At 40.3% G+C, this 12,956-nt stretch overlaps 1 protein-coding gene across 1 annotated transcript in view; it reads left to right on the top strand.

Annotated features, from left to right (window-relative positions):
* Nucleotides 1–647: 647 nt before the first annotated feature.
* Nucleotides 648–12,956, top strand: part of LOC119882487 — a 37,718-nt gene continuing 25,409 nt past the window's right edge. Inside the window, exons 1-2 of the mRNA XM_038692528.1 lie at nucleotides 648–779; nucleotides 3,275–3,381. Coding sequence (XP_038548456.1) covers nucleotides 667–779; nucleotides 3,275–3,381 — 220 coding nt within the window. The 5' untranslated portion in view covers nucleotides 648–666. The remainder of the gene's footprint in view (nucleotides 780–3,274; nucleotides 3,382–12,956) is intronic.

Below are 12,956 nucleotides of genomic sequence, written 5' to 3'. Positions count from 1 at the left end.
CAATTCTACAAAAATAACCCAGAATGTTGACGTGAAAGAGAGGGGATACACAGGGGATACTTTGACCGAGCAGCAGAAAGTATGCTGCCCACTGGTGGACACTACTGCTGACTGCGTAGCGTTATCTGCTCATGCTTACACTATAATCCAATAAAACCAGCTTTTACAAATACAAAATCAATACAGTTCCAATTACCTAAGCGGTCATTTACAGTTGTTATTTGGGATGCTCTAACTGTTAGCTATTGGCTTGTCAGCACAGATAGAGGTACATTTCACCTTTTGTTTGTGCTTTGAATTACACTGTCTTATTTGTGGAGGTTTAGTGGACACAATAGCCATACAATCCTTTTGGGAATTTGCACCTGAATATACAACTGAACTGAAATTCAGAACTGAACATTATGTCGGGCATTATGAGGGGTTGTTGGTTTGTGCAATGAACACTGCAGTCTGCAGGCCATGGTTCTTTCAATAAAGGATTCATATTTGTAATGCTTAAATCTTCCTCAATTCAGCATGTTTTGCACTTTTTGTTACCGTTTCTCCACTGAGGATGTCTGAGCTGCTGGTGCTGAAGCATCTGAGGAAAAGGTAAGAATCATTCACTTATTTCTGTTTGTGTAGGTTTCTACACAATTTCAAAAGCAGCAAAACTGAGGCAAAATGTCTGTCAACGATCATCATCAGCCGTCTCCACTAAAGAAGTTCAGATTGTTAATGTGCATCATTGCGGTCGACACCATCCTCTTTCTCACCCTGCTGCTGTGGATCTACAGGTGGGTGAAATCACTATGATCTGCTTCAATATGGCAAGAATTCAAATAGCTCAGGGGGTAGAGTCCATATTGGAACTATCTTTTGTCCCTATTAACAACTGACAGCATAGGTGGCGAAGGAAAATTCTTTGTGACTTATATGTGCAGCATCTCACATTCAAGAAAGTGTGTCACTTTATCAAGCTTCTCGTGTTGTACTTATTTGTATGTGTGTTATAGCTGAATGTTTCTTTTGACCTTTTTTTGACAGGAAAATCTGGATTTGATACTTCTAATAAAGTGGTGTTTATTCAGATTTTCTGATTCATATTCATTAGACTATGTGGTAGTGGTCTTTAGTGCAACCAAAATGAATCTAAAAGCTACACAAAATTTGAGGTGCAAAAAACCCAATCATCTTTTTGATCAATTGATCTTATGATAAGTTTCAACACACTCGTTCTCACTCATTCTGAAAAGTGTGCCACTTTATCATTATAAGGAAATGGGAGAAATCTGAAAGGTTGATGCCTATCAGGTGTTTTTGTGTGACTACTTGGTGTTTGTTTCACCACTGGGATTTTTCCTGGGAAAGGGAGTAGGCAAATACTGGGAATCCAAATTTGTCTTGATTCCCAACAAGATATGTCTTCAAACAGAGACTGGGCCTGTGCCACCTTTGCTGTTTACTGCCCATTCAATAATCCTGTCAGTACACTGTTTAAGTAGTAGCTGGATTTCACCAGCAGTGCCATAGCTTTGTAGCATAAAGGGAACTACAAACTGTATCCCTTTTACAATCCTGTTGTAATGACAAATAAAATATGTTGGACCTTGTAGTTAGGTGGCTTGTGTTTGCCAAAAAATGTAATCAGACAGTTTGATGTCAGCTGACTCTGTAGGAGTGGTCAATGTAAGGTGGGAAAATCTAGTCACACAATAAATTTCATTTAAAGTGTCTTACTTAGGAGAATGTTAAAGTAGGTGTGATGTATATTTTAAAGGTTGTTTGCCTTTTTGCTGTCCTGACTCAAGAGGTGTTTGCTACAGTATTTTCTTTATGGCCACCAGTATGTGATTGTATAAAAACACATTTTAAGCATGCAGTTGCTCTTTTACAAAGTGAAACAGTTCTGGTGTTTTTGCCACCTATTTTCTAAATTGGATGTTTTGTTTCATAAAGTCCTCCAAATCAACTAACAAAATATATTGTGATTTCCCTCCATAATGAAGCATATAAGAGTTTTTCGATCTGACGTCAGTGCCTTTCAAAATTGTTACTAATCACTGTAGCAAAAGTGAAACTTTTTTTGATCTGCCAGCGTGGTTTGCGTTAAAATCTGTACTTTGTTTGGTCTGGGGAACAATCATTGTCATGGTTAGAAGATGCCAACATTGATTGTCAGTAGGATTGGGTTTTTACATTACATTTACTCATTTTACAGACACTTTTATCCAAAATGACTTACATTTTAGGAACAACATACAAGCATAAATAAAGCAAATAAAGTAAGAGAAATACAAGTGACAATAGATACTAGTTAAAGCAGCAATATTAGTAAGAGCTAATAGTGCATATGGCATTAATGGGGTAAGTACCTAAAGAAGTGAGTTAATGAATAGTGTTTTCAATACAAGAGATCAATTCAGCCTCTCGGTAGGAGATGTGGCTTGGTAGGAATCCAGTCCAGTGGGCATGCAGTGGGACGGCTACAGGTCAGGAGTTCTGATACCTCGCTCTTTGTGAGAGGAGTAAACAAGGAAAGTGAAGTGCCATTGACCTGGGAAGACAGGAAAAGATGTAACAGTACAGCTACATGTTATACTTGGTGTCGAACCTTTTTAGCCATTGCCCGAGGGCATGGAGAAAGACATGTATAATGTATAGTTACAGCCTGCACTTTGCCTGTGAAGAAGGAGGCAAAGGAATCGGCAGATAGGTTTGTGGGTGGTGAAGGCAGAATAGAGATTCAAAAGTGGAAAGAAATTTCCTTACGTCAGTGGCACTGCTAATTCAGTCATTATAAAATGCAGTTTTGGCAGCACTGGTGCTGGTTGAGAAGCCCTTGAGGTCGGCAGGGTCTTTGTCTGCTCTGAGATCGGTGTGCGGCAGACGGATGGTATCAGGCAGCGATGGGTGGGACTGGCTGAGGCGAGCAGGTTCGGTGGATAGAGGACACAGGGTCACACAGACATCCAGGCATGAGCTCAGTGTAGAGCACAGAGATTGTGTAGCATTACTGACCTCGAATGAGGAAAAGGTGTTGAGAGGAGGTAGAGCGGAAGCTACCGCTGAGGCGAAGTGAGTGGGAGATGGAGGCTGCGAGGCTCCAAGTTTTACACTTGGCTAAGATGGAAAAGTTGACGTATTGATTAAAACAAAATGCACGCTTCATAATCAGTCTCCTCCTCTCTTACCTGTTGAATTGTTCATTGAACTTCAATTAAAAAATGTTGTTAAGAAATTACAATCCGGTTATATGACTTCAACAAAATCATTTGCTGTGGATCCACAGGTCTAATGAGAGCTTCCAGTCCTGGACCCAGTACTACAAAGCAACAACTAAGCCTCAGATGACAGCGCAACCAAAATTGCCTCCACAATGTGGTACAGGGCAAATAGGTGAACTAACCATTAATAAATGCTGCTCACTGAAAAAATGTCTTTGTCTGACATCTGTCCTAAAGAAAACTGTCCTCTTCAGCTACTTTTTATGATCTAATTTTCTATTTCCTGTTCCTGAACTTCTCACTCATAATCACTCTCGAGTCACCATCGTTATAGTCACTTCTTTCCCTGTTTCCTTTTTTTTGATGTGGGAAATAACTTTTCTGAATTCAAGATGTACAGTGTAGTAACGATATACAGTCCCCTCCAAAAGTATTGGAACGGGAAGGCAAATTCCTTTGTTTTTGTTGTTCACTGAAGACATTTGGGTTTAAGATCAAAAGATGAGTATGAGACAAGAGTTCAGAATTTCAGCTTTTATTTCCTGGCATTCACATCTAGATGTGTTAAACAACTCAGGACATACCACCATTTGTATTAGACCACAGCATTCTTAGGTGAGAAGAAGTAATGGAACAAATAATCTTACAGTAAATAACGTTTAATATTTGGTGGCATAACCCTTGCTTGTAATAACTGCCTCAAGGCTGCAACCCATCGACATCACCAAACTGTTGCATTCTTCATTTGTGATGCTATTCCAGGCTTTTACCGCAGCTTCTTTCAGTTCTTGTTTGTTTCGGGGTGTTTCTCCCTTCAGTCTCCCCTTAAGAAGGTGAAATGCAGCTCTATTGGGTTAAGGTCAGGTGACTGACTTGGCCGGTCTAAGACCTTCCACTTTTTTCCCCTGATGAAGTCCTTTGTTTTGTTGGCAGTGTGCTTTGGGTCACTGTCCTGCTGCATGATAAACTTCCTCCCCACTAGTTTCAATGCATTTCTCCGTAAATTGGCAGACAAAATGTTTCTGTCCACTTCTGACTTCATTCTGCTGCTACCAGCTATCAGTTACATCATCAATAAATATTAATGAGCCTGTTCCAGAAGCAGCCATGCACTCCCAAGTCAATAGTAAGTAATTAGAGTTTATTTGTATAGCGCCTTTCACAGATAAAAATCACAAAGTGCTTCACAAGAAAATGTAAATACATATGGAAAGCATAGAACAAAACCATAAAAACCCCTCGTCTAACTGAAAGCCTGCTTGAATAGCAGCGTCTACTGTTATTTGTTCATTTGTATTTTCACGTGCCTTTCTGTATTCATTTGATCTATATGTGCAAATTTGATTTGTGTTATTAAGACGGTCATCTTTGTGGTTTTGTTGGAAAGTTCACACTTTGATGAAACAATGTTATAATGTGAGCTTTTTCAATATAACGTGGTTACCATTGTGCCCTCACTGTTAACTAATATCAAAATCGGCTGGAGGTTTTTTTCTCTCTCTCTCTTCTGTTCTTCGTAGTCTCCGGGTTGTTCAACGCTATAGTGGAGAACTTTTGGTTATTGTGGGAAACACTGCTGTCTCCTTTGTTCTGTGGTTATATGGGGACTTTGGGTGTATTGCCCTCGTCATCAGCAAGATGACGCTTGTGTTTGGTTTGGACGCATGTCAACTTTCAGTGTTTGTACTGGTATGTTTTGTTATATCAGCCCTAACGTCTAACGATTGTGTCTCTGCTGCTCGGACGTATGATCGACGCTGGTTGTTGGACTGGGAAAGTTACAGACAAACATTTCCGCCCCCGCTCGTGTGTCCTCCCTCCTCACCTGTGTACCAGCTCCTGTTTATGACCAGTAGCTGTATGCGGATGATATTCAACTGTACTGCTCGTTCAAGGAATCTGAACTTCCTGCTTCTGAACTCAGATAAAACAGAAACACTGATTATTGCCCCTGAAAGTAGAATCCCTCTGATTAAACAGCATATTGGTGACTTAGGCTTGTCTGTCTAGCTGAGCCTCAGGAGCTTAGGTGTTGTTTTTGATTCTGCGATGTCCTTAGAGTACCACTCTAAACAACTAGTCAGAAACTGTTTCTTCCAACTAAGGAATATATCCAAATTAAGAACACTGGTGTCAAAGGGTGAGTTAGAGATGATCATTCATGCTTTTATTTCCTCTCGTTTAGATTATTGTAACAGTATTTTTACTTGTTTGAGCAAGAAGGAGCTTTACCGTCTCCAGGCTTTTCATAACTCTGCTGCAAGGCTTTTAACTCCCATTAACAAAAGAGCACACATCACACCTGTTTTAGCAGCACTTCAGTATAGAAGTCCAGTATAGAATTCAGTTTAAAATCCTGGTCCTTACTTTTAGAGCCCTGCATGGTCAAGTTCCTCCCTATATCTCTGAGTTGATACAATTTCATACTCCCACCTGTAGTTTGAGGTCATCGGGTCAGAGGTTGTTAGTGGTTCCCCACACTCATTTTAAAACCAGAGGGGATCGTTCATTCCAAGCAGTGGCACCTTGGCTGTGGAATGCTTTGCCTTACTTTCTACGCTGTGTGAATTCTGTTGATTCTTTTAAAAAGCAACTGAAGACGCTGTTATTCAAGCAGGCTTTTAGTTAGATGTGGGGTTTTTATGGTTTTGTTCTGTTTTCCATTTTCATAAAATTTTCTTATGCAATGTATTTTACTTTGTTGTATTGACATTGCATTTTATTGTGAAGCACTTTGTGATTTTTATCTGTGAAAGGTGCAATACAAATAAACTTTACTTACTTACCTACTACTTACTATTTGTATGTTGGGGGGAGGGTGTCTCACCTCGGCTCTCAATGACCATTTTCGTAGTTTTTTTTTTTAATGGTTAATGGCAATATAGATCCCAGCATTGCTGGTTCAGGCACACCTCTCAGATTTATCAGTTGGAATATCAGAGGTATGGGTAATCCTGTTAAGAGATCTATAGTTTGCACACTTGAAATTTTTAAACTCTGATTTAGTATTTTTACAGGAGATGAACCTTCATATTAAAGATCACCATAGGTTACATTGCCCTTGGGTAAGTGAAGTCTTCCACTCAAATTTTAATTCAAAAAGCTAGAGGAATTGCAATTTTAATTAACAAAAAAGGGAAATTCTCATCCACTGATGTTATTGCTGATAGAAATGGCAGCTACGTCGACAGGCCACTTCCCATTTGATACCCAGTATTACTTATGATACTATTACTACAGATCCCTTGGAAATTAATGCTGCTTTTAAATCTTTTTACTTTTCATTATATAAAGACTTTCCTACAGATAAGACTGAAATGAACAAATTTCTCCACACACACTTTCGAATCCTGTTATTGATACTAATACTGCCAGACAACTGGACTCCTCACTCTCCCTTGTAGTATTAAATGCAATTAAAGCTATGCAATCTAACAAAGCTGATAGAATTTTTCAAAACATTTATTGGTAAATTGGCACTACTAATTTTATCCATGTTCAATGAATCCGTGGAAAGTGGTTCATTACCACCAACCTTGACATAAGCCACTATTGTTCTCCTTCTCAAAAAGGGACAAAGATCCAACCTCCTGTGGTTCCTACATATCAAGGCTCACACTGGGGTAATGGACTCACAGGGCACGACTTAAGGTGGTTCACGAAAGGCAGTTTATTGAACAAGGTTCAAAAAACTTGCAGGCAGAGGTACAAAATCGCAGGGCAGAAATTGTAGTTAAAAAACTGATGCTGAGGTCAAAACACATTAAGGCATACACGAGGAAATTGAAGACAAACTGGCACAGGCACAAAGGAAACAAGGGTTTATACATTGGGGCAGGGGAGACAACGACACAGGTGGAGCACATTAGGGCGGCGACTGGTAATCACACAGGAGGGAAGGCAGACGAAGACCTGAAACGAGACACAAGATGTGCCACTGAAGTACAACAGGAAGTGGTAGCAGACAAAACTGAACACATAACCTAACTGCAGGAGCTGGGCGTGACACTACAGACCATTATCTCTGCTTATTGCTGATGTAAAGGTGTTAGCTAAAGTAATTGCATCCCGCCTAGAGAATGTGGTTCCTCATATTATATCCGAAGAGCAAAACGGTTTTATAAAAAGGGATGTCAATTGTTCATTACCCGTACACTTTTCACTTTTCAATATAATTTACTCAAAACATTCGGCTGAACTTCCGATAGGCATCCGATAGTGTATCGCTGTATGCGGATGATTTGTTATTGTATATAACTGATCCTAAGTATTCTTGAGAATTTCAGCACCTTTTCAGGTTAAAATTAAATTTGGGGAAAAGTGAGTGTAACATATTTTAGCCAAATTTTTATTTTTATTCCAGTCAATTCCTCTTTTTCTACCAGAACATTTTTTCAGCTCCCTGGATAAGATAATTTGTTCGTTTATTTGGAATGGGAAATCACCTAGGGTTCATAAAATCTTACTGCAGAGATGCTAACTTAGTGGAGGACTTGCATTACCTAACTTTCTAACTTGCTATTGGGCTGCTCACATCCACAAACTTTGCTACTGGTTAAAATCTCCTGGATACTCTTGGTGTAAATTAGAACTATCATCCTGTAAGGGATCTTCAATACCTGCTCTACTTTATTCCTCTTTACCCGCAAAACCCTCTCTATAAACTGATAATCAATTGGTTCTTAAAACACTCAAAATCTGGTATCAATTTAGACAGCACTCTAAATTTGTTACGGCATCTTCCTTGGGTCCATATATAACAACCATTTATTTCCTCCATCAATCTCGGACTCGACATTTTCTTTGTGGTTTGACAAGGGTCTTACACAAGGCAGACATTTATATGTAGATTGTGTCTTTGATAGTTTTGCCAATTTGTCATCTCGCTATGACCTCCGTGTTACTCATCTGTTTTGCCACTTTCAAACTCGCAATTTTGTGGCTAAATGTTTCCCTAATTTCCCCTCTACACCTTCAGAACAGGGGTGGGAAACCATGCTTTCATTTGTGCCTCATCACAGAGGAATCATTTCAAAGCTGTATGACATTATCTTAGCTTTTAGCTACTGCTCTAATGCTAAACATAAGTGTACATGGGAATCGGAACTAGGAATACAAATACATGAGGACTCCTGGGAACAAGCCATAGAGAGTATACGATCTACCACCTCTTGTGCTCGTCCTGGACTTATTCAATTTAAAGTCTTATACAGGGCGCATTTTTCCAAGTCTAGACTTGAGAATTGTATCCGGAAGTGGACGATAAATGTGATAAATGTCAGTGGCTCTCCCTGTCACCTTAGCCACATGTTTTTTCTTTGCACTGATCTGAAAGGTTTCTGGGCAGGTTATTTTACTATTATGTCCTCTGTTCTTGGGGTAAATCTCCAACCTTGCCCTCTGATTGCCATATTTGGGATTTCTGCCCCCTCACTTGTACTTAACCCTATACAGACGGACATTATAGCTTTCACATTCTTGCTAGCAAGATGTTCCTTATTACTACATTGGAAGTCGGCCAAATATCCCTCTATCTCCCGGTGGCTCAAAGACATCATGCTTTTCCTGAAACTTTAGAAAATTAGATACACGTTGAGAGGATATACGGTCAAATTTTTCCACAAATGGCAGCCCTTTATTTCCTATTTCACTAACTTAGAGGTACAACCCAATTGAATGTGTGCCTGTTATTGTTGTACCTTTTTATACTGCATAAATAACCATGTGTTGGGCATGATGAGCTGGGTATGGGTGGGGGGTTGTTTATTGTTTATTACATGGTACTCTGTAATTTAGTTTTAAAAAAAATTCTACATTCTTATCAGAGTGTTTTTGTGTTGTGTTTTTTCCCCCCTCTCTTGGTTCTTGTTATGTGTGTATGTGACTGTGTACATATGCATGTTTTTTTTAAAAAGAAAAGGAAAAGGTAAACTGTATTTCTGTTGTGACTCAGGACAGAATGGACCCAAATGCAACGCTCAGGATTTAAAAGGTTTTATTAAGGGACAAGGGGCTGAGGGAGAGGAGGTGAAGGAGAGGTGGACGCCAAGGACCAAGGAGCAGGTGGGGCAGAGGAGGCTGAGACGAGGGTAACAGAGGACTGAGGAGGAGAGGAGGCCCGGGAGAACTGACCAGAGAAATGGGAGTAGGTGGAAGGCAGACTGGCGAGGAGCGAGGGGGAGACAGGAGGACGCCCGAGGGGAGGGGGCAGGTAGGAGAGGGCAGGTAGGCGAGCCCAGCTGACGCGACGGAGGATGGAGGTGAGTGAACCTGGGGAAGAGCAGACAGACAGGGTAAGACACAGGCAAAACTGAGAACAGGGAAATAGAGATTCTGCAGAATTCTCTGGGGCTTGAGTAGAGCCGTAGCACCTCAAACATGTAAAAAGACAGGAAATAAAAGCATGAATGATCATCTTGAACTCACCCTTTGACACCAGTGTTTTTAATTTGGATACATTCCTTAGGTGGAAGAAACAGTTGTTTAGTGTGGTACTCTAAGGACATTGCAGAATCAAAAACAACACCTAAGCTCCTGAGGCTCGGCTGCACAGACAAGCCTAAGTCACCAATATGCTTTTTAATCTGAGGGATTCTACTTTCAGGGGCAACAATCTGTGTTTCTTTTTTCTCTGAGTTCAAAAGCAGCAAGTTCTCACATAACCACTGTTTAATATGGGTCAAGCAGTTAGTTAAAGAATTTGTGGAACTCATTTTCCTTGAACGAGCAGTACACTTGAATGTCATCCGCATACAGGTGGTAAGATATGTCACTGAATTGACTAATTATCTGTCCAAGAGGAAATATATACAAAAGGAACAGAATGGGTCCCAAGACAGAACCCTGAGGTACCCCACACGACAATCCTGCAGTTTCAGACATGATCTGATTTACATAAACACTGAAACTTCTACCAGAAAGGTAGGATGAGAACCATTTTAACACTGATCCAGACATCCCAACAGATCATGCAGTCTATTTATCATAATATTTTGATCAACAGAATCAAAAGCAGATCCAAGAGAATCAAAACGGTGTATTCCTTAGTCAGCTGACATCAGAATGTCACTAGAAACTTTAAGTAATACAGTTTCTGTGGAATGCTTTTTACCGAAACCAGACTGTGTAATAGTCGCCTATTCTGCCTTCAGGTACAGCTTTTAATGTGTTGGTAAACCTGCTTTATGTGTATTGGTTGTGCCTTCACGTGGGGAAAAAAAAAGCAACTGTATATCAGAAGCCTGTGGTGTATCACGGATTGTTGTAAGGACCTTTTATGTATTTTTTTTTTCTTCCCCACTCATTATTGTTTTGCCACAGGGTAGGTTTTAAAAGGAGAGTCGGAAGTGACGTTGGGGGAGACTCTAGAGCGCAACAGGTGGAAGCAGTCGCGTTTAGTGGGCTCTGTGTGAGGTTTGCCAGACGGACGCAACAAAGGAACTTTTGTTGGTGGATCATATGCTTGGACTTTTCTGGACTACTACATCATCCAATCAGCTAAACAGACTGGGTCGAGGTTGCGTAAGTTAACTGTGGAACATTGTTGACTGCGGCGGCTCGCCACACTTCACCTTGGTATTTTTCCTTTTTCCTTTTTCCACCGGAAGACATCTGGCTCCATCCGGACGATTTAAGTTATTGGAATGAACATTTGAACTGCTGGGACATTGGGGGTTTGGAGGGTGAACTGAATGTATGTCGGAAACGGTGATAATGTCTGTCATGTTGGTTTGATGCGTCCACATTCGAAACGGGTGATGCGTCGGAGTGCGGCTGAGCCTCCAGCGACTAATATCCCGCCGTGGTGTAACCTGGTATATCTTTAAATACACGCTGTGAAACCCATCCTATGGAATTTTTTCGTTAATATATAATTTTTGTAAGTGTGTACAGGTGCAAGTTAGTTGCTTATCTGGTTTAGGCAGGGCTTCTTCAACGAAGGTAAGCAGGCTGCCGAATGTAATCCCCTAAACACCTGTAACCTTATCTTCCCTTGCTGTCTTAGTGTAAGGCGAATTGTTACAACTGGAATTTGTCAAACAGCTTGTGATTCTCTAAGAAAAGGGTGAGTTGCTCTGCTACAACTTTTTCTAGAATTTTTGACATGAATGGAAGTTTGGATATTGACCTGTAGCTCCTGGGGCGTAATGGATCCAAACTCCAACAGCATGTTTAAAAAAAACTTGGAACAACACCACTTAAAAGTGAAGTATTAATCATAATAATAATAATAATAATAGATACAAATAGCACAGAAGGGAGAACATCTGTAGGACAAGATGAGGGTTTCAATGTATGTAGCAGAGAGGTGATGTCCTGTAATGCCACAGGTTTAAAAGAGGACCAAGAATGAGCATGAGACAGGTCACATGCAGAGTTCTGAGAAAGTGATGGTGAGATGTCTCTGATTTTATTTCCAAAGAAGTGAAGGAATTCATTACAGTCCGATTTAAAAGACTCAGTTGCTTGCGGAGCAGAAGGAGAAACTATTGTGTATATATAGTTTCAAACAGTATTTTAGGATTGTGCTTATTTGAGGATATAAGCTGAGAAAAGAAGCAAGTTCTCGCATTTCTCAGCATCTTGTTTAAGGTAACCATTAGTTCTCTCAGATGAAGCCTATGAACCTCGAGTTTAGAAGATTTCCATAGACTTTTCTACAATTACTCCTAAAACTGGATTGTTTCATCAACCCAAGGACAAGGTTTTTTATGGGAGACAATGCTTGATTTCACTGTTGCCACTTTATCTAAAATAGCTAAACACTGATTATTAAAAGACTGGATAAAAACATCTGCATCAGTGAACATGGGTCAAACAAGGCAGAGAACCTCTCAACAGCATCATGATTAATAATCCGCCTTTGGGCCCTAATTCTCAGGGGCTGAGGGTCCAGAGGAAAGTTAATGTCAAAGAACACACAGCTATGATCACTCACATGAACATCTTCTACACGAGCTTTTACTATATCAAGACCAAGTGAGAAGACAAGGTCCAGGGTGTGACCCTTAATGTGTGTGGGTCCAGTAACATGCTGAGTAAAATTAAGAGTCAGTGACAGATAGGAGATCTGCAGCTGTGTTGCATGTGATATCATCAATATGCAGGTTAAAATCCCCAATAATTAGGACCTCCTCCAGTTTGATGATAGACGATAAAAAGTCAGTAAAATTAGTAAGAAAGACGCCAGCCGGGCCTGGAGGATAGTAAATTAACACAGTAAAATGCGTTAAAAGCACCTACTTCGCTCAAGGTAACCAGTTGTTTTAGATCAGCCCAAACAGTGTTACCTAGATGATGACATGCTTCATGAATATGTGACTGGAAATCATTTATCTGTGATTGCTTGGTTAGCTTGCAGGTAACGTGAAGAGCTTGAAGTAGATGTTACCTTTTGCTCACGTTAGTTCGAATCCAGCTTGACGCGATTTTGTGACGCGACCTTACCTCTACCATGCTTGTATGCTTCGGATCATAAGCAGTTCCTTTCTTTCTCCACACTTTGTCCTTTCCATCACTTTGGTAAAGATTAATCTTGGTGTCATCAGTCCATAAGATTGTGTTCCAGAACTTTTGCAGCTCATCTCTGTACTTCTTTGCAAATTTATAATCTGGCAGTCCGATTTTTCCTGCTGATCCTTCTTCCAACAATGGATTGTGATACCTTCACCCTGCACTGTGGAGGTCGTTGGTGATGTCACTTACTGATATTTGGGGGGTTTTCTTCACAGCTCTCACCATATTTCT

The sequence above is a fragment of the Micropterus salmoides genome, unplaced genomic scaffold (assembly GCF_014851395.1).
Source record: "Micropterus salmoides isolate LMB-PRFRI ecotype aquatic unplaced genomic scaffold, ASM1485139v1 Ms_hic_scaffold_3, whole genome shotgun sequence".
In the NCBI taxonomy this organism is placed as follows: domain Eukaryota; kingdom Metazoa; phylum Chordata; class Actinopteri; order Centrarchiformes; family Centrarchidae; genus Micropterus; species Micropterus salmoides.
Note: the sequence above shows the minus strand (reverse complement) of the source record. Positions and strands in the feature narration are given on the sequence as shown.